Source organism: Staurois parvus, unplaced genomic scaffold, assembly GCF_062004578.1.
Source record: "Staurois parvus isolate SC_StPar_1 unplaced genomic scaffold, SC_StPar_1.0 ptg000704l, whole genome shotgun sequence".
In the NCBI taxonomy this organism is placed as follows: Eukaryota; Metazoa; Chordata; class Amphibia; order Anura; family Ranidae; genus Staurois; species Staurois parvus.
The window spans coordinates 3,186,230-3,207,570 of record NW_028318500.1 but is presented as its reverse complement, the minus strand read 5'-3'; the positions used below and the strand labels follow the sequence as shown (position 1 = coordinate 3,207,570).

The following is a 21,341-nucleotide window of genomic DNA, read 5'->3' as shown; positions in this document are numbered from 1 at the left end:
CTATTTTTCTTCATGTTTTGATTTGGAATAGAATGTGTAGTGTTCCCAATGCATTTGTGTGTATGGAAATAAAAGCTATTAGAAGGATTTTGAGCTTTATTCACTTTTTTCAACACACTGCTATTATTTTGAACACAACTGTATATAGTCTGCATTTTGATGCTATGAAATTTACATCCTGAGGAGCGCTTTTCTAATATATTTGTAGTGTATTTTACAAAACAACACTTAAAGGATGTTCCGCCTTAAGGACTTGTCCCCCTGCTCCATGTTAAGAATTGGCACATTTGGGGAGCAGGGGTGGAGCGGGTACCCGATTTTGACAAGTACACTCCAACTGCCTAGGTGAATGGAAGCAGAAGTTCTTCTCTCCTCCACACTCTTTTGGGACATGTGACAGGGCCCAGAAGACTGCAGGACCATACACAATGCGCAGCACTGTTCGCACAAGCTGTCACAACCCGGTGCCCACACTTAAGATTTAAGATGCTGGCGCTAGAGACAGAGGATGGCCAGTGAACCCAGATCCAGTGAGCAAACCGTGGGATCAAGGGACAGGTGAGTGGCTGTTTTTTAAAAGTCAACAGCTGCAATTTTTGTAGTTGCTGACTTTTATATTTTCACAAAAGACTTGAGCTCCACTTTAAGCAGTCTACCCATACCTGCATTAATGCCATACAAAAAGCGAGCAAGCAGAATCATCTCAAAAGACCTGGCAGTGGAACTGAGACCAAACAGGAGGGCTCCAGCAATAGGAATCAGGTCACTGCATAGCAGACATTTCTTTCTGTAATGAAGAAACAATGGTAATTATCAGAAACTGCTTTCATTCTGGTAATGATAGCAAATAGGTTGTAATGCACTTACTTGCCAAATCTGGAAGCTAAATATCCTGATGCCAGAGATCCAAGTAGCCCGCCAATACAGTAACATGTTACAATGAAGGACCATAATAACCTAAGACCACTCTCAGCTATTGGAAGCTCGTATCGATATATCCATGTGTCATTGATGAATGTCTTGACAAACTGGAAGAAAAGTTTTAGGTGATCATTACCTATTGTCTAGGATCTGAAATTACTGTATGGAGCCACTGTATGTCTACCTATAAGAATAAATAATTCTTTAATTTTTTCAGACTACTTCCTTCCATAGTGTAAGTTCTCATTTATACCAGGGCACGGCATATTCCTGGTACATTTTCAGCATTTTTAAAGAGTTTTCAGGTGTTTTTCAGGAGTATTAGAGGTGTTTTACAAGTGTTTTTGAATATGTATCAAGAGTTTGTTTCCTGGGCTTGGCAACAGGAGGAGAGTAGTTCTAGAGGAGCTCTTCAGGCATTAAGACACACATGAAAACACCAAAAAATGTGTGCATTGTGGGTTTAAAAGAGCTCCCTTTGTATTATATAGGGCCAAATCTGGCTGAATATGCTCAAAGAAAAGCTCACATAATTTTTTGAGCATAGGGCATAGAACCACTGAGTGAACATCGAGTTAGAAAGAATGGGATTCTCTATGTTTAAAGGATGAGTTTACCTTTACAGTAGTGACATGTTACGCCCGTATTTAGGGTGTAACATGTAACTAGTTACTTTGCACCGGTCACTCCCCCCTCCCCTATGACAGTGGGTGGGGGTTCTTCTCCCCGCACCTGTTGTTGAAATTAAAAACCAGTGCGACTGTGTTGGTGGAATCGGTGAATGAACTACAAGTCCCTAGCTGCCACTGTTGCAGATGACTTGTTTTTCTCAATGAAGTGCGAGAGCACTGGTGAGCGCTATCGTAGTTCATTTACACTTCCTACAGCTTCCAAAGAGAAAGCCCATACAGAGATATGGGCAGAAAGCTGTAGGCAGTGTCTGCAGGAGCATGACACTGCACCTGTGATCTGCTGATCGCAGGTGCCATGCTCTGCAGGCTTCTGAGAAAAAAAATTGTAAAAGCATATTTTTTTATCTGAAAAACATGTGCATGTATTATTTTTTTTTTAAAGATGAACTTAGCCTTTCAAAAACTGTCTGGTTCACAGTTCTCTAAACCTTTGAAGAACATTAACTACTGTATATCTAGCTCTTTTGTAAAATTAATATTAAGCCTTTTAACAAATTAGAGCAATTCTTGAATTCTGAATACACCAAAAGGAATTTCAGATGTGTTTGTGATGTGTTTAGTATCTGAATCTACAATGATGCCTACAGCCTTGTTTCTCAACCTTTTTACAACCACGGCACCCTTTAAAATTATGCACAATCTTGAGGCACCCCCTTCCAAAATGTAAAAAATAAAACTAATAGTTTGCAGACTGCTACTGACTAGTGTTCCAGCCTTCCTTTTTCCTCATTTTCTCCCCCCACCCATCTAACGTGACCCCAGTGCTGACAGACAGTGGTGGGGGGCTAATAAGGATGCCTTGCAGGTGCCCAATGTTCTCCTTATCATCATTGATGTGATACTGGTGGCTGGCCTGCACAGTGCCCAGCATTGACATGTTGCCCAGTGAAAACTTGTATCTTTCTGTAACAACAAATCGGACCTGATCCTCCTCACTGGCTTGTATACAATGTTTGGCCAATTTGGGGCATTTATTAAGCATTTTGCCAAGGCACCCTTGAAGAACCCAGAAGGCATCCCAGGGTGCCACCCTATATTTAAAAATATAGTCTGTAGAAGGGACAATTGAAAGGTGATTGGTTATCCAAATGTGTTTCCTATGGAAACAAAATCTAACTAATCAGATGCATTTAATTTGTGTAATGTTATCGACAGTGTGTAGCACCCCACTAGGTATCCAGGGGGAGCTAGTTGCTAATTGTTAGTTAGACAGGCTGAGCAGCAGCCTGGGAATGAGTGAGAAGATCAAATTTGGGTCAGGGCTGAGAGGCTCTGCAGCTCAGTTCCCTGACACCTCCCCCTGCTCTAGAATCTTGGAGAAGATTCTAGAAGCAGTGAGCGGGGGTGAGAAGGCGCTGTCTCGCACACTTAGAGGACTCTGGCCAATTCTCAAGCAAGAGGCTTGGCATGGGGCATGGGCAGTCTTTAAGTGTGGCTGAGCCTGCTCAGTAGCAGGAGAGTTTGGGTTGAATGATGCGAGAGAGAAATAGATGCAGGAGCCTGAGAGGGGGCCCGGTGGTAAAGGGCCTATCTACAGGCAGAGTTTCTGGATAGGAGGATCACTCAGCCTCACCTTTCCCAGAGGGAGAACCATCTGTGGAGCCAGGGAAGGAACCAGCCAGGCAGAAGGCCTTAAGGCAGCCACCTACCCAAACCAGCTCACAGAAAAGGTACTGGCTGAGTAATCCTACACCCCCTGAGCCAGTTAAGGGAAAAGAGCATTCTGGTGGAAAACCTGACTAGCTTCTTACCCTGGACTGTTTAACCTAAAGTGGCAGACACTGGATCCCCCTGCCAGGGATTTCCTCCAGATAGCTAGATGAGAAGAGGGTTCATCTGGGGTCTGGGGTGGTACATCAGCAGAGACTGAAGAGCTCTTCAAAAAGGAACTTTTTGCTATATAAAGACTTGTACATAGCTGCCAGGAAGTTGTCCTCGATTTACAGTTCCCTTGGGCATCCCATACACCTCTTACCCCAAGTTCAATACCCCTAATAAAATGTAAACACTAAAAAAAATCCAAAACAGACATACCCATGAAAGAAGAAAGTAAATACTTACCTTTCCTGTGGCTCCATTCACAAGAAATCCTCCTCTGAAATCTATATGGAAACTGACACTTCCAGGAGTGTCAATCTACTTGACCCTCCTCAGTGTTTAGCCCCTCTTCCCATCGAGGGCTGCAAATTGAGGGTGCTGCTGTATAAGGGAATGCAAGATGCTAATATCTAGTTAAAGAATACTTCTAATGTAATAATTTATTGATGATTAGTCTGTGAAACAGTCGACACAATTGTCAGATCGTTTTATGCTTGCCAGAGTGGCAATGAATGAAAACATAGACAATTATCAGTTTAGTGCTCACCTGAGAGGGAGAGTTTACCACAGATATATGAAATCCATATTGAAAAGTTCCTCCAATTCCCAACACAAATATGAGCATAAGAAGCCCACGATACTGGAGCTGAGAGACAAAATGTTTAATACTGTATTACTGAACTGCCTACAACACGCATGCTGTGATAGATCAGCTGAACAGTTTGTATTGTAGTAAATCTAAAATTAAAATTGATTCCCCGATCCACCTCAAATGTGTGGATGAGAGAATCGACTAATTTTTTTTTTCGTTTAACCTGCTGGTTGAATGAAAAATATGACTAATGTATGGGCTGCCTTTCTGACCCTACCTTAACCCCTTCACGCCGACATAACACAAATATGCAGCCTCACAGAACTGGACTTTTTTCTGTGGACCGCATATTTGCGTACATGTCTTTGTGCTGGGAGGGCGCCGCACAGCTCACTCCCAGCACAAAGACTGAGGTGTCACTGAGAGCCCCGGGTCCCGTTCTAACGATCGGAACCAGGGACAACCGATTCCATGTCACATGTTCACTGTGATAGCCTCTGATTGGCTATCACAGTGATCAGTCACTGTACAGCCCGCCCCCTTGTTTTTTTATTCTCCATAAATGGAGCTGAGAGATACATTGTATCTCTCTTTCCTTCCATAGAGGAAGAACAAAACAAAAAACTGTTTGTTAAAAAAAAGATAAATAAGCATTAAAAAAAATAAAAAATAAAAAATAAAGAAGACATACCTAGATCAAGGTTTGATCTAGTTCAGTGCCAGGGTTAGTGTTTGGGTCAGGGTCAAAAGTCAAGGGCAAAAGTCAGGGTAAAAGGTCAAGATTTTTTTCTTTAAATTGGTATCAGTGTCCCTTAGTGTCAGTGTGTTTTAGGTAAACAAAAAAACAAAATGCGCGCTATTGTTTCTGGGCTGTACTACGAGTACAAAATAAAATAACATACACATATATGGTATCGTTGCGATTGTCAAGAGCTGGAAAATTTATTTTGGGTTGTTCTTTGGTGGTAGGTTATGGTAGTTACAAGAAACACACAGCTAAATTAAAAAAAAAATTTTTTTACTATTTTGGGCCAGTTTTCATTTGATAATAAAAAAACTAGAAAAGCTACAATTTCTGGGGAAATTGTGTGAAGTGTTCTTGCCTCCACCAGTAGTCTACAACTGGAGTGGGCGAAGTAACTGGGTGGAGTGGCTTGTCACTCTGCTGCCTGCTCACACACCTGGGTTCCAATGGCAACTCACTCTACAGCAAGGGCAGAGAAAACGGTTAAAAACAAACTGCTCCAACTTGCTCACTTCACTGGCGGTTGCCATCTTCAAACTGTTGTAGTTTAAAAATTATACATCCTACACTAAAGAGCTTTATATTGTGAGAATCACAAGAACCAGACCTTTTGATGCATAGTATGTCTCTGAAATATTAAAAATGAAGGCACAGTCGCAGTTTAGAAATTGCCCTTCAAATTTGAGGTGGCTAGAGTGTACATAGGATTATGCAAACACCACCACTATAATCTTCATTGTTTCATTCATGATTGTTGTGTCTCACTACTATTTGATGACCTTGCACCCATAGACACCAATTGATGCAACTGATAGATATGCATACGGTGTTATATACATATACGAGGATTAATCCACAGAGTTGTAGAGGCTTTTGGCATTCCTTCAGATTGTTGCTCCCAGAGCCACTGCTCATCAGCTGGTTTATAATAGTACCAGCATAGAGCTCTGGTGAGTTCATTTAATTTGTTCGGTGGTGGATTTTACACAGTGTGGTGGTGTTTACAAACACGGATATTTATAAAGATAACAATAAGGACTTTTTTGCACATTTATTTATGGATGTTTAAACACAGTGATTTTTACTTGATGGACACATTGTCACTTATGTATTAGTGGATATGGATAAATGGTATATATTCAATGAGATTTAATATGTATTTGGTGCACGTTATATACTGTATGTATTTTTAATTTTGATGGTGAGAGAATAAGTTTCACATATTAGTTTTTTGGCACATTAACATTTTTTGTTATACAGTTGTGTTCAAAATAATAGCAGTCAGACATCACTAACCTGATCAATCACTGTTTTTGGTAGAAATGATATTTCTACATGGCAAATAATTTACTAGCAGCTGTACTAGAGTAATAGAAATCCAACAGACCCAACAGTCATGACATGCATGCTGCTGATTCTGTGTAATTGAATCACTAATTGAAAGGGGCATGTTCAAAATAATAGCAGTGTGGAGTTCTATTAGTGAGGTCATTCATTCTTTGAAAAACGGGGCAATTATTGCCCTTATTTAAGGAAGGCAGCAAATGTTGTACATGCTGGTTACAGTGCATTTCTCTCTGAAATTCTGAGGAAAATGGGTCGTTCCAGACATTGTTCAGAAGAACAGCGTACCTTGATTAAAAAGTTGGCTGGAGAGGGGAAAACATATAAAGAAGTGCTGAAAATGATAGGCTGCTCAGCTAAAATGATTGCAAATGCTTTAAAATGGCAACCAAAACCAGAAAGACGTGGAAGAAAGCGAAAAACTACCATTCGAATGGATAGAAGAATAGCCAAAATGGCAAGGACTCAGCCAACAATCAGCTCCAGGAAGATCAAAGAAGGTCTAAAGTTACCTGTGAGTACTGTTACAATTAGAAGAAGCCTATGTGAAGCCAAGCTATCTGCAAGAAGCCCCCGCAAAGTCTCACTGTTGAAAAAAAGACATGCTGAAGAGGTTACAATTTGCCAAAGAGCACATTGACTGGCCTAAAGAGAAATGGCGCAACATTTTGTGGCCTGATGAAAGTAAGATTGTTCTTTTTGGGTCTAGTGGTCGGAGACAGTTTGTCAGATGACCCCCAAACACTGAATTCAAGCCACAGTACACTGTGAAGACAGTGAAGCATGGTTGCGCAAGCATCATGATATGGGGATGTTTCTCATACTACGGTGTTGGGCCTATTTATCGCATACCAGGGATCATGGATCAGTTGGAATACATCAGAATACTTGAAGAGGTCATGCTGCCTTATGCTGAGGAGGAAATGCCCTTGAAATGGGTGTTCCAACAAGACAACGACCCCAAACACCTGTAAACGTGCAACATCTTGGTTCCAGACCAACCAGATTGACGTTATGGAGTGGCCAGCCCAATCCCCAGATCTTAATCCAATAGAAAACTTGTGGGGTGACATCAAAAATGCATTTTCTGAGGCAAAACCAAGAAATAGAGAAGAACTGTGGAATGTAGTCCAATCATCCTGGGCTGGAATACCTGTTCACAGGTGCCAGAAGTTGGTTGACTCCATGCTACACAGATGTACAGCAGTTCTCAGAAACAGTGCTTATACAACTAAACATTAATTGATTCAAAGGAAAGCAAAATCTTCAAACATTTTTCAGTTTATATAGTGAATGTTTGAGTTTGTAAACAAGAATACAAACACTGCTATTTTTTTAAACAGTCTAATATTCACTTTTCTTCAATTTTTTTTTAAGGGAACAACACAAATTTGATATATTTTTCTTCATGTTTTGATTTGGAATAGAATGTGTAGTGTTCCCAATGCATTTGTGTGTATGGAAATAAAAGCTATTAGAAGGATTTTGAGCTTTATTCACTTTTTTCAACACACTGCTATTATTTTGAACACAACTGTATATGATTTTGCATTTATGGGTGGGGGGTGTGTGCGTGCCCTACCCATGCCGCCATTCATGGCCATAGCTATCAGTCACTGCGTCCTGGCCGATGATTACTCAACGGCGTCCAGTGATTGCCTAGGATCTCCGACAGGGAGGAGAACTGTTAGTAAACAAAACAGTTCTCACTGTCGGCTTGCGCACACTGCTTTCATGCACAGCCATGCAAAGCAGTGTTATTACTGTGAAGCACACAGACACAAGTGACACAGCACACAGTTAACCCTTTGATCGCCCCTCATGGTAACCCCTTCCTCCCTAGTACAATTAGTACAGTGTCAGTGCTTTTTTTTTTTTTTTTCTAGCATTGATCACTGTAGTCCATTCCCCCCAGTGTCAGAATGCCCGCTGCAGTCCCACTATAAGTCGCTGATCGCCGCCATTACTAGTAAAAATATTTTTAAAAAAAAGCCCAGTATGTATACCGCCATTTGTAAATGCTCTAACTTTCACGTAAACCAATTAATTTACATGTATTGGGATTTTTTTTTAGCTCAGACATATAGCAGAATACATTTTGGCTTACATTTATGACAAAGTTTGATTTTTGAGATTTTTTTACTGGATATGTTTAATAGCAAAAAGTCAAAAATATAGTTTTTTTTCCTCAAAATTATCGGTATTTTTTTGTAGCGCAAAAAATAAATAACGCACAGGCGATCAAATACCACAGAAAGAAAGCTCAATTCGTGGGAAAAAAGGATGAAAATTTCATTTGGGTGCAGCATTGCATGACCGTGCAGTTGTCAGTTAAAGTAACGCAGCGCCGTAACACAATAAAAGGCCTGGTCAGGAAGGGGGGGTAATCCTCAGGAGGGCAAGTGGTTAATTACAAATTACAGGATCATCATAAACTTGGAATGCTGTTATTTCTTACAATTCTGAGAAGGTGCCAATAATTTTGTCCAGTCTATTTTTTGGGTTTTGCGTGGAATGTGTCAGATTTGTATTTTCGTTTCTCCCTCTTTTTTGTGTCATACCAATACAAACAAAATAAATAAATATGAGAATGCCGAAACATTTGTAATTGCAACAATTTTCTAGGGGAAGTGATGCATTATCTGACAGAAATGCAGGGGTGCCAATATTTTTGGCCATGACTAGCTCAGATTGTTTTAAAAAAGAGCTGGATACAATCCTGCAATAGGTAGAAGCATTAGAGACTTCGACAGTATCAGATTGCCTTTAGGAGATCAGGAAGGATTTTTTTTTCCCTGTTGGAGCAAAGTGGATCATGCTTGTATGGTTTTTTATATTCTCTGGTTAAACTGTGGGTTTAAGATTCTGTATATGAAGTTTTTCTATGTATTTATTTTTTTATTGATTGAAGTCAATTGATTTTTTTTTTTTCAACCTAACTATGTAACATTTAACATGTTGACCAAGGGAGTTCTGTACCTGAGAGGACTCTAGTTCCAGTGGTGTATTCTCAGAAACTGATAACACATGTAAACTTTTTTACTGAGAAATCTATGACTCTATTGCTAGAGTTCAGGTTTACACTTAATGACAATTGAACATACTGTATGCCCAGCAGGACATTCACATATTGTACATTAAAGCAAATTCAACCCCGCTGAAGCTTTCTTAAAAGTTAAAGTATATGTAAACCCTTACCTTGTAAAACAACCCATTCAGTTTACGATAGAAGTGAAGAGCAACACACGTGTGCATGTGTATATATATATAAGAAAAAGTTGGGTGAATATAGAAAACACATTAAGTGGGACACAATTGGATAAAGTAGTATGGATTCCATATTGATATCGTATATTAGGAAAAAGTACAAGCACTTATATATGAAATGCAATTAGGGTATGGGATATGATTCATAAACAAATGGGGTGGGAGTTCAATTCTATGTTGATGCCATTGGTAGACACAGATTTCTTCCCTCCAGGGAGGGAAGATATTTCAGGTAAATGGAAAAGAAAAGGGAACGTACAGTTAAAGGATATAATGGACGGGGGGAACATTTGCTCCTTTAAGGGTTTTAAAAAAAGGAGTTGTTTTCCTCGTTAAACGAGTGGAGATATCTCCAGCTGAAACGTAATTTGCTCCCTAAGTCCTTAAAGCAGAGTTCCACTCACACTGTAAAAATAAAAGTCAGCAGCTACAAAAATTGTAGCTGCTGACTTTTAAAAAAACAGCCACTCACCTGTACCACGATCCCGTTGTGTCCTCCCTGCAGCCTGTTTCACCAGCCGTCTAGTGTTCCAGGTGCCGGCATCTGCAGTGTGGGCACCCGGCTGTGACAGCTTGCGGCTTCACAGCTGGGTACCCACTGCGCATTCTGAATGGCCCCGTAGTCTTCTGGGACCTGTCACGTGTCCCAGAAGACTATGGGGAGGGAGGGTAGGAGGACAACTTCCGATTCCGATCACCTAGGCTATCGCAGCGGAAGTGGGAGTGGGTACCTGTCAAATTCAGTTACCCGCTCCCCAAAGGTGCCAATCCTTAATAGGGAGAGCGGGGGACCAGTCTTTACCAATGACGAATTTAAATTGAGGTCCCGAAAGACCCAGGCACATGCTTATTGCATAAAACTGAGACTACAGTAGAAAAATATAAGAACTCGCTGGCATTTCATCTGATAAAGGCGGCAAAGGGGTTGATACCTATATGTTGGCAAGAGCAGAAAATATGAAAAAAAGAAAAAAAAAGACTGGATAAGTAGTGTTGTCTATGTACATAAGATGGAGGAACTCTACCATCAGGCAGAAGATAGAATGGAGAGATTCAGAGAAAGGTGGGAGAAATGGGAAAAGTTCAAAGAGCAATTTAAAGAAAAAGAGATAAGAAAGGAGGAAAGAGAAGGGTGCCTTGAGAGGGAAGAGAAAGGAGGAGGAGCGAGGAGATAAGAGGGAAAAATATTAGGGAGCAGAAGGGGGAAAAAGGAGTGGGTGGGTGGGGTTTTTTCTTTAGAATGAAGAGGTATAAGGAAATTGTGTAATGTTGAATATTTTGAAATTGTAATGCTGTAATGAGATATACTAAAAATTAATAAAATATTTATGATAAAAAAAGCTCCTGGGTTGCTTTTGCAGTGTGTTTTGGATCATTGTCCATCTATACTGTGAAGCGCCGTCCAATCAACCTTGCTGCATTTGGCTGAATCTGGGCTAACAGTATATCTCTAAACACTACAGAATTCAGCCGGCTGCTTCCGTCTTCTGTCACATCATCAATAAACACCAATGACCCAGTGCCAATGGAAGCCATGTATGCCCATGCCATCACACTGCCTTCACCATGTTTTACAGATGACGTTGTGTGCTTTGGATCATGAGCTGTTCCAAGCCTTCTCCACACTTTTTTCTTCCTGTCATTCTGGTACAGATTAATCTTAGTTTCATCCATCCAAAGAATGCTTTTCCTGAACTGGCTTTTTTAGATTTTTTTTGGCAAAGTCTGATCTGGCTTTTCTATTCTTCAGGCTTATGAATGGTTTGCACCTTGTGGTGAACCCTGTGTATTTGCTCTCATGAAGTCTTCTCTTGATTGTAGACTTTGACAATGATACGCCCACCTCCTGGAGAGTGCCCTTGTCTGGATGTCGTGCATGGGTTTTTCTTTACTATTGAGAGGATCCTGCGATCATCCACCACTGTTGCCTTCTGTGGACGTCCATGCCTTTTTATGTTGCTGAGCTCACCAGTGCGTTCTTCTTTCCTCAGAATGTATCAAACTGTTGATTTGGCCACTCTTAATGTTGCTGCTATCTCTCTCTGATGGATTTATTTAGTTTTTGAAGCCTTACAATGGCCTGTTTCACTTGCATGGAGAGCTTTTTTGAACGCATGATGTAGGTTCACAGGAATAGACTCCAAATGCAAATACCAAACTTAGAATCAACTCCTGACCTTTTACCTGCTTAATTGATTAAGAAATAATGGAGTAGCCCACACCTGGCCATGAAACACCTTTTGATTCAACTCTCCAATTACTTTTGGTCCCTGAAAAAGGGGGGATGGCTACTCTTAAGAGCTGTAGTTCCTAAACCCTTCCTCCAGTTTGGATGTACAAGTCCTCAAATTAAACCTGAGAGTGTGCACTTTCAGACCATCACTGACCTACCACCAAAACAGTCATGCTGAACCATGTTACAGGCAGCATAACGTTCTCCACAGCTTCTCAAGACCCTTTCATATCTGTCACATGTGCTCAGGGTGAACCTGCTCTCATCTGTGAAAAGCACAGGGCACCATTCTGGTGTTCAGTGGCAAATGCCAATCGAGCTCTATGGTGCTAGGCAGTGAGCACAGGGCCCACAAGAGGACGCCGGGCCCTCAGGCCACCCTCATGAAATCTGTTTCTGATTGTTTGGTCAGAGGCATTCACACCAGTGGCCTGCCGGAGGTCATTTTGTAGGGCTCTGGCAGTGCTCATCCTGTTCCTCCTTGCACAAAGAAACAGATACTGGTCCTGCTGATGGGTTAAGGACCTTCTACTGCCCTGTCATGCTCTCCTAGAGTAACTGGAATCTCCTCCATGCTCTTGAGACTGTGCTGGGAGACACAGCAAACCTTCTGGCAAAGGCACGTATTGATGTGCCATCCTGGAGGAGTTGGACTGCCTGTGCAACCTCTGTAGGGTCCAGGTATCGCCTCATGCTACCAGTAGTGACACTGACCCTAGTAAAATGCGAAAGTAGTCAAAAACAGTCAGAAAAGATGAGTAGGGGAAAAAAAAGTGGCCTCCACCTGTAAAACCATTCTTATTTTTGGAAGTCATCTCAATGTTGCCCATCTAGTGCACCTGTTGTTATGTTCATTAATACCAAAGCAGCTGAAACTGATTAACAACCCCCTCTGCTACTTAACTGACCAAACCAATATTCCAGGACTTTAATTGACTTGATGCTATACTCTGATTAAAAAGTGTTCCTTTAATTTTTTTGAGCAGTGTATAAACTTGCAGTGCTTTCTTTCTATAGCAGTCCCAGGAGGTTGAAGATAAAGACTGCCCCATTCTGCTGTCTATCTGCAGTTGTCTAACTTGCCCCTTGCCTTAGTCACAAGTACAGCATTGCAATCACCAACCCTGCCGATTTTCCACACAGCAGTCTTTATCTTAAACTCACTTCGGAAAGCAAAGGTTAGACATTGATATGTTACTCTTTTGCTTCACCCTGTGTTTATATATCAGTATTTAAAGCTAAACCCAAGGCGAATGGCGAAATACACAGATGAAATGCATATAAGGGAGCTGTTTACCTGCCAAAAGATTTATTTTTCTGTCAATCCACTTCTGGGTTTTATACAGCTCTGCTTCACTGCTAGTGATGGGCTAAACATTCGACCGTGAACTTCAAACAGGGACAATTCACTAAGCGGTATTTTACCACATCTGAGTATGGGGTAAGACACCGCACAGCTACTAAAATACCGCGTGACAAATATTATTAAAGCGGAGTTCCACCCAAAAGGGGAAGTTCCGCTTTAAAGATTAGCCCCCTGCTCCCCATTAAGGATTGGCACCTTTGGGGAGTGGGGAGGGGGGAAGGGTACCCAAATTTTACAGGTACCCGCTCCCACTTCCGCTGCGATCGCCTAGGCAATCGGAAACGGAACTTGTCCTCCTACCCTCCCTCCCCGAAGTCTTGTGGGACACGTGACAGGTCCCAGGAGACGACGGGGCCATTCAGGAAGCGCAGTGCTACTCACGCATGCGGAATGGGTACTCGGCTGTGAAGCCGCAAGCTGTCACAGCTGGGTGCCCCCACTGAAGATGTCGGCGCCTGGAATACAGAACGGCTGGTGAAACGGGCTGTGGCAGGGGCACCGCGAGATCGTGGGACAGCTGAGTGGCTGTTTTTAAAAGTCAGCAGCTATAGTTTTTGTAGATGCTGACTTTTATTTTTACAGTGTGAGTGGAACTCCGCTTTAAGTCATTCAGTATTTTAGTAGTGAAAATATTCTTTAATGGTTCACCGCTGACAGCTGAATGTAAAAAAATTGTCGGCATTGCCCAGAAATTAAAAAAAAAATGTTTAAAAATGACGTGGGGGTCCCCCCCCAAATATCCATGCCAGACCCTTATTCGAGCATGCAGCCTGGCAGGTCAGGAAAGGGGGGGGAACGAGCGAGTTCTTTCCCCCTCCTTAACCATATCTGGCCACATGCCCTCAACATGGGGGGTACTTTGTGGCGGGGGCTCCCCTTCAAAGCACCTTGTCCCCATGGGGACAAGGGCCTCTTCACCACAACTGTGGCCAGTGGTTGTGGGGGATAGGCATGCAGGGGACTTATCGGAATCTGGTAGCCCCCTTTAACAAGGGGGCCCCCAGATCCCAGACTTCTCCCATGTGAACAAGTATGGGGTACATGGTGTAAAAAAAATTACAAAAGAGATGACAAGTCCTTTATTAAAAACAAAAGTAACCAAAGTAGATCCAACGTCAATCACAATGCCCACCGCCACTGCCAACCCGAAAAAAAAAACAAAAACGCTAGCTCCTGGCTGTCTGAGAGCTGCTCCAGGATGACAGTTATTAGATACTGCCCCCTTGTGATGTCATTATGCGCTATGATTGGCCAAAGCATTGCACCTGACCTGTGGTCAAGTGCATTGATTTGGCCAATCACAATGCACTCTCAGGGCGCAGTGCATTTTGGGGTGTACTCACTACACATCTCTCTGACAGGGCTGGAGACCTGATTTATCTCTAACGCAGTTAAAGCCTAAGTTTAGGTAATTTTTTTTTTTAAGTCAGCACTTACATTTAATGAGAAGTGTTCCTTGTACCGGTGCCAGCTGTTCTAGTTGTAATCCAAAGTTCTCTGTGATACCCCCAGATGGTGGAGGAGGTGAACCTTTCATTCAACTGCCCGTCCTCTAATTATAGATTGCTTTTCATTCAAGGAAGTTATAGTGAGGCTTCTATCAATGGAGGAGGGGGTGGAAAGAACGGGCATAGTCCGTACTCTTCATGAGTGCCTGTGCCAGGTCCAACACTTGCATTAAACCCACATAGGCATGCTTTAATATATGTGTTGTACATGGTATCCTTAAAATCAAGGCACGTTCATTGATGTATCAGAAGGTTTGTAAATATCTTTTTTTTTGGACAGTTTTAGAGTTGGCCATGTGATCCTTCCCCATGTCTTCAGTACAATGCTTGCTTTCATTTATGCATGAGCTATTATTATGTACAAAAAACCTCTTTAGTCTTTTCAGCAGCCCCATGTGACACTCCACATCACATGTGGGGTTCTCAGAGATCTTTATTGACCGCAGGTCATTTCCTCCTTGCTTCCCTGTCTATCATTGCAGTGTATGTGAATATGTGGGTGGAGCCCTGGGGGTCATTATCTGAAACAAACCCAAGAAAGCAGGCATGTTTGTTTTGATCCAGGGGGCCAGGAAAAGCATGATCCCCCACTTCCGCAGGTTCCTCTGCATTCTATACTTCATCCCCATAGTCTCTTCTGCCCTATGCTCTGGGAGTTGGATGCCTTTGAAGTCATCAAGACCAATGCAGGGTCCATAGCCTAGATGGGCTATGGAACCTGCATAGATGGGCTATTTGAGTATCCGTCACTAATTGTTGTAGCATGAGCCAGCCGCGTGTAGTACTGAAAAAATGTGCTCTGTATATCTTGCGCTGAATTAGTTCCTAAAAATTAGGACATTCCATACCTGGAGGACAAAATGGATATCCAAGGATGGGAAAGAGAGGATAGGGTGATGGGGAGATATTTCCAACAGAAACAAATTTCTACATATAGCCCATGTGGTAGGGTTACATAGTTACATAGTTAGTCTGGCTGAAAAAAGACAAAAGTCCATCCAGTTCAACCATTAAAAAAAAAGTTAGAATCCTATACCCACAGTTGATCCAGAGGAAGGCAAAAAAAAAACCCAGCAAGGCATGATCCAATTTGCTCCTGCTGGGAAAAAAATTCCTTCCTGATCCCCCAAGAGGCAATCGGATATTCACTGGATCAACTTTTCCTATAAATGTTAGTATCCAGTTATATTCTGTGCATCTAAGAAAGAATCCAGGACTTTTTTGAAGCAATCCACTGAGCTGGCCAGAACAAACTCTTGAGGGAGTCTATTCCACATTTTCACAGCTCTCACTGTGAAGAAACCTTTCCGTGTTTGGAGATTAAATTTCTTTTCCTCCAGACATAAAGAGTGCCCCCTTGTCCTCTGTGATGACCTCAGGGTGAATAGCTCTACACTGAGGTCACTATATAAACCACTGATGTATTTATACATGTTGATCATATCCCCCCTTAACCTCTTCTTCTCAAGAGAGAATAAATTCAGTTCCTCTAATCTTTCCTCATAGCTGAGCTCCTCCATGCCTCTTACCAGTTTGGTTGCCCTTCTCTGTACTTTCTTCAGTTCCCCAATGTTCTTTTTGTGAATTGGTGCCTAAAACTGAACTGCATATTCCAGATGAGGTCTTACTAATGATTTGTACAGGGATAATATGATATCTATACCTCTTAATACAAGAGAGGATTTTGCTATCTTTAGAAACCGCAGCTTGGCATTGCATGCCATTATTAAGCTTGTGATCTACCAGAACCCCCAGATCCTTCTCCACCATTGATTCCCCCAGTTGTACTCCCCCTAGTATGTATGATGCATGCATATTCTTAGCCCCCAAGTGCAGAACCTTACATTTATCAACATTAAACCTCATTTGCCACATAGTTGCCCAATTAAACAGTGCATTGAGGTCGGCTTGTAAGTTGGAGACATCCTATAAGGACGTTATTCCACTGCACAGCTTGGTGTCATCTGCAAAGACTGAAATGGGATTTTTAATCCCAGACCCTATATCGTTTATAAATATATTAAAAAGTAAGGGTCCCAACACTGAACCTTGGGGTACACCACTAACAACCCTAGACCATTCAGAGTATGAATCATTAACCACTACTCTTTGAAAACGATCAAAAGTTTTCTATCCAGTTACATACAAATTTTTCCAAGCCCATAGACTTTACCTTACACATTAGCCGTGTGTGGGGAACTGTGTCAAACGCTTTTGCAAAATCCAAGTATACCACATCCACCGCCACCCCTCTGTTCAAGATTTTTGCTCACCTCCTCATAAAAAGAAATCAGATTTGTTTGACAACTTCTGCCTTTCATGAATCCATGCTGTCTGTTGCTTAAAATATTTTTTTCCAGCAAGAACTCATCTGTGTGGTCTTTTATTAAACTCTCCAATATCTACCCAACTATAGAAGTTAAACTAACAGGTCTATAATTACTTGGTAAAATTTTGACCCCTTTTTAAATATTGGCACCACATTGGCCTTACGCCAATCCAGTGGTACTATGCCAATCATTACAGAGTCCCTAAAAATTAGAAACAATGGCTTTGAAATGACAGAGCTCAATTCTTTAAGGACCTGTGGGTGTATGCCATCTGGTCCAGGTGCTTTATTCACCTTTATTCTGTCTAAATATTTTTGGATCATATCAATTGTGAGCCAATGTGGATCATCTGGAGCTGTGTCAATACCATGCCCATTATGGACAAGAGCTCCCCATGCTCCTTTGTATACACAGAGCTGAAGAAGGTATTCAATAAATTAGCCTTCTCTTTGTCCCCAGTCACCCACTCTAGATTATTTTGTATAGGGCCTACATGCTCAGACCGGACATTTTTACTATTAACATATCTGAAGAATTTTTTGGGAGTTGGTCCTGCTATCTTTTGCAATCTGTCATTCATTTTCAATTTTTGCGGCCTTTATTTCCTTTTTGCATAATCTGTTATATTCTTTGTAATATGTAAACGATGATAGCATTCCTTCATTTTTAAATTTAATAAAAGCTCTTTTCTTATCTATAGCTTTTTTAACTTTGGCCGTAAGCCACATACAGTAGGTTTGATTTTTAGCCTTTTAAACTTGTTGCCCATGGGAATATATTTTTCAATGTGTTCACATACAGTCTTTTTGAAGAACTCCCATTTCTGTGTTGTGTTCATCAATGCCAATATTCCTTCCCAGTCTAAGTCTTGGAGAGCAGTTCACAGCCTTGGAAAATTAGCTCTCTTGAAATTTTTTTTCCCGTATGTGCTTGCTGTTTACAGCTAACAAAAAATGAAATCATGTTATGGTCACTGCTACCCAGATGTTCTTTTATATGGACATTTGTAATAAGCTCTGCATGGATTGAGATTACCAGGTACAGCAGAGCTTCTTTCCTAGTAGGGGCGTCTATGAACTGTACCATAAATTGTCCTGTAGTAGATTTAAACATTTTTGCCTGTTAACTGTTCCTGCAGTACCATTACTCCAGTCAATTTCCGGGTAGTTAAAATCCCCCATTATTATCACTGTCCCAGCCCTTGCACCCCTTTCGATCTGTGCAAGGAGCTGAGTTTCCACCTCCTTAACACTGGGAGGCCTGTAACAAACTCCAATGATTACCTTTGTAGTACGCACCCCCATGTGCAGTTCCACCCATAATACTTCAGCCTCATCACACTCTCCATCAACTAGGTCCTCTTTCACACTCGCTCTGCGATCACTTCTCACAAAGAGAAAGACACCACCACATTTCCTATTTACCCTGTCTCTCCGAAAGAGAACATATTAGTGAAATTAATTTGGAGGTGTGGTTTAGACCTTTGATTAATAGGATCCACTCAGACACTTTAAGATTGCTATTCATAAGATGCATCAGCTGATGTGAACCATGCCTTTGCAAAAAGGAGCTCTCAATCAAGAGTAGTTGATCTGCATAAAGCTGAAAAATGATACAAAGCAATCTCAAAGTGTACAGTATATGCATCCAGTAGTCAACATCTCATTTATAAATGGGGACAGTTTAGTACTGTGGCTACTCTTCCTAGAAGTGGGTGCCCAGCCAAGATAACTTCACTGTCACAAAACAGGATCTTTAGTGAGACAAAGAGGAACCCACGAGTACCAGCAAAAGGTTTGAAGACATCACAGAAACTGGCAAACACCCCTGTTTGAGTCTACCATATGTAAGTCTTTGAACAGACAGGATGTACATGGCAGTATATCACAGAGAAAGCCGCTGCTCTCCAAAAAAAAAAATTGCTGTGCGCCTAAAGTTTGCTAAAGAGCACCTGCAACGCTACTGAAAAAATGTTTTGTGGACAAATGAAACAAAAAGTTGAATTGTTTTGGACAAATACTCAGTACTATGTATAGCACAAAAAGGGCACAGCTTATCAACATCAAAACCTCCTGGGTCAGTAGGTAGAACCAACCGATTTGATAGCGTTATAGGTGCCACTTCCAGAAAAAGAAAAAAGTTTGTCAGCTGGTCTGGTACGTTTAGCAAAAAATACCTCATGTCTTTACGAATTTGAATATGGAATGGATGTCCCCATTTATAAGACGCTCCTGTCCGTTGAATCACATCCATCAGAAGTTCCACCATTCTTCTCACCGATTTAGTCAGTCTGAAGAGATCTGGGAGGAATTGTATGGACACCAATCAAAGTCCACTGCACCAGATTTCCACACTTGTCACATTATTTCTTTTGTATTTATAGTAAAGAAATGCACTCTGCAGAGTACATTACATGAGTATCCTATGGCATTTGCTCTCAGTGTTACACTCTGTCCGATTTGGTGCACTCTGTCCAATTGCAATATCATCTGTCGGGAAGGTATCCAGAATGTTGTTCAGGATAGTGCTGACTTTTTAGCTTGGAGATCTCCTCTGGAGGTGGCCTCTGGTATGGCCCTCAGTTTTATGTTGCTGCGCCTGATCCTATTTTCTCAATTTTCTATTTCAAGACGCATGGAGGTCATTCAGCATTGAAACACAGATTGTGATTGTTACAGCACTGGGATGTGAGTCCCATGCTGGGTTGCCATATTTTCCAGAGTAGAAACAATTATTTCTGTTTAGGCCATCTGTTGTGTCAGGTAATCAACCTCCTTTTTAGTGCATCCTTAATTTCTGCAGCCCATACGTTCATATCAGTTATTGTAGGGAGAACCTGGAGCTAGGACTGAATGTCGGAGTCTGTGGGGTGTCCTGACCCAACAGGGGAGTCTGGAGCCATGAGGACGGATTTAGTGATTGGAGACATAGGATCTCAGGAATCCACAGCATTGACCTTGTCTACAGAAGCTGTGCGGTGAGCCAAGCAATCTTTTTCCTGTTGAGTTTTGCTGGATGTCTTTGTTGGTAGCATGTTCCAGTGTTCTGGTCTAGCCGACTGCTACTCAGGACAGGAAATAATTGTGGAGCCCTTTACCAAGGTCCCTGTAGCCCCTTGTCTTTGGGTATAGGTGTTTTAGGGTTACAGGGGTTTGGTGATTGGCTAGTATATCGCCTCAGGAACTGGAGCTCTTTCAAGAGTGTCTGCTTGCATCCATTTATTTACAGTAAGTTATTTTCTAAAACACTAACACTGGTAAAAATAGTGTTTTAAAAAATCTTTTTTTTAATTTTTTGCTAGACAATTTTGTCAAAAAAAGCCTAGTTTGTCCCCAGAAAACCAATAATTGTATGACTTATGTTAAAAAAAATTACGTTACAGAATAAATAAAGGAAATTTAAAAAATGCTTTGATAAAGATGATAAAAGTACAAGAGCTGAAGTGGTTAAACATCCAATCATGTGAAAGAAACACTCTGCTTTCTTTAAATTGTCCTCATGAATAGATGTCTGAAGTGAACACAGGCTCTTTTCATTTCACTGCACTTTACCTCTATTCACAATTCACCAAATCAGGCCACAGATTCAAAGCAGAATTCCACAAGTTGAAAGGGGTAATCACACCCTGTATTGTTGGCTTAGCTATTACTGTAAGCAATACTTGTTTTCCAGCTGGTTTTATATTATAATAAGTATAAGATGTATCCATGGTGATTTTGATATTCTTAGTATTAGGCCTCTTGCAGAGAGTAGTAACAATAGTTATAATTGAAGCATCATTTTCTACAATTGTATCCACAACTTTGTTGACAGGAACACGGTTCTTTAAATTGGTTATTACATTCATGACAAGTTGCATAACAGAAACTTATTCTCTTCTTTTACAGTAACTGTTACCAAAGGCGAAAACCAAACTGAAAGTTTTTGTTTCACTTCCCAACAGTGCATTTTTTTAAAGACATTTATTTAGCTTTGCACAAAGACACAAAGTACACATAAGTAATGTAGGGCACAAAAAAGGAGCCCAAAACAATGTAGAAAGGAACATACAGCAATTAGGAGGGGGGGGGGGGGCACTTAATGCACAGTAGTGTACCTCAGGTATTCTTCTGGCACTACCCCTTTAAGGGATGCTTAGTAATTTTTGGGTTTCCTGTCAATCTGGACTACCTTTTGAAAGTCCAACCTCTGCTGACACCACCGTACTCTCGTGACCGCAATAAACCACAACTGTAAAATGGACTCACACACAAGGTAGTATGAATCAATATGAAGTTTATATTGGCATTGAATGTAACATGGTCAAAACCCATATGGAAGAAAAATATATTTTAAAAATATTCTTCCCAAATATATTGACATATACTTGAAATGTTACAATTTTGGCCATATTCAATATATTTCAAAATATATTTCAACATTATATATATATATATATATATATATATATATATATATGAAAAATATTTTTAAAAATACATTTCAAATATACTGTATGTCTTTAACCACTTCCAGTCCAGATACT

General features: G+C 41.1%; 1 protein-coding gene across 1 annotated transcript in view; it reads right to left on the bottom strand.

Moving 5' to 3' along the window:
- Window positions 1-19,084, bottom strand: part of LOC149445917 (solute carrier family 2, facilitated glucose transporter member 11-like) — a 75,816-nt gene extending 56,732 nt beyond the window's left edge. Inside the window, exons 1-4 of the mRNA XM_089653170.1 lie at window positions 18,993-19,084; window positions 3,979-4,099; window positions 868-1,028; window positions 663-787 (exon numbers count right to left, since the gene is read on the bottom strand). Of these exons, the coding sequence (XP_089509296.1) occupies window positions 663-787; window positions 868-1,028; window positions 3,979-4,099; window positions 18,993-19,084 (499 nt within the window). The remainder of the gene's footprint in view (window positions 1-662; window positions 788-867; window positions 1,029-3,978; window positions 4,100-18,992) is intronic.
- Between the last annotated feature and the right edge of the window lie 2,257 nt (window positions 19,085-21,341).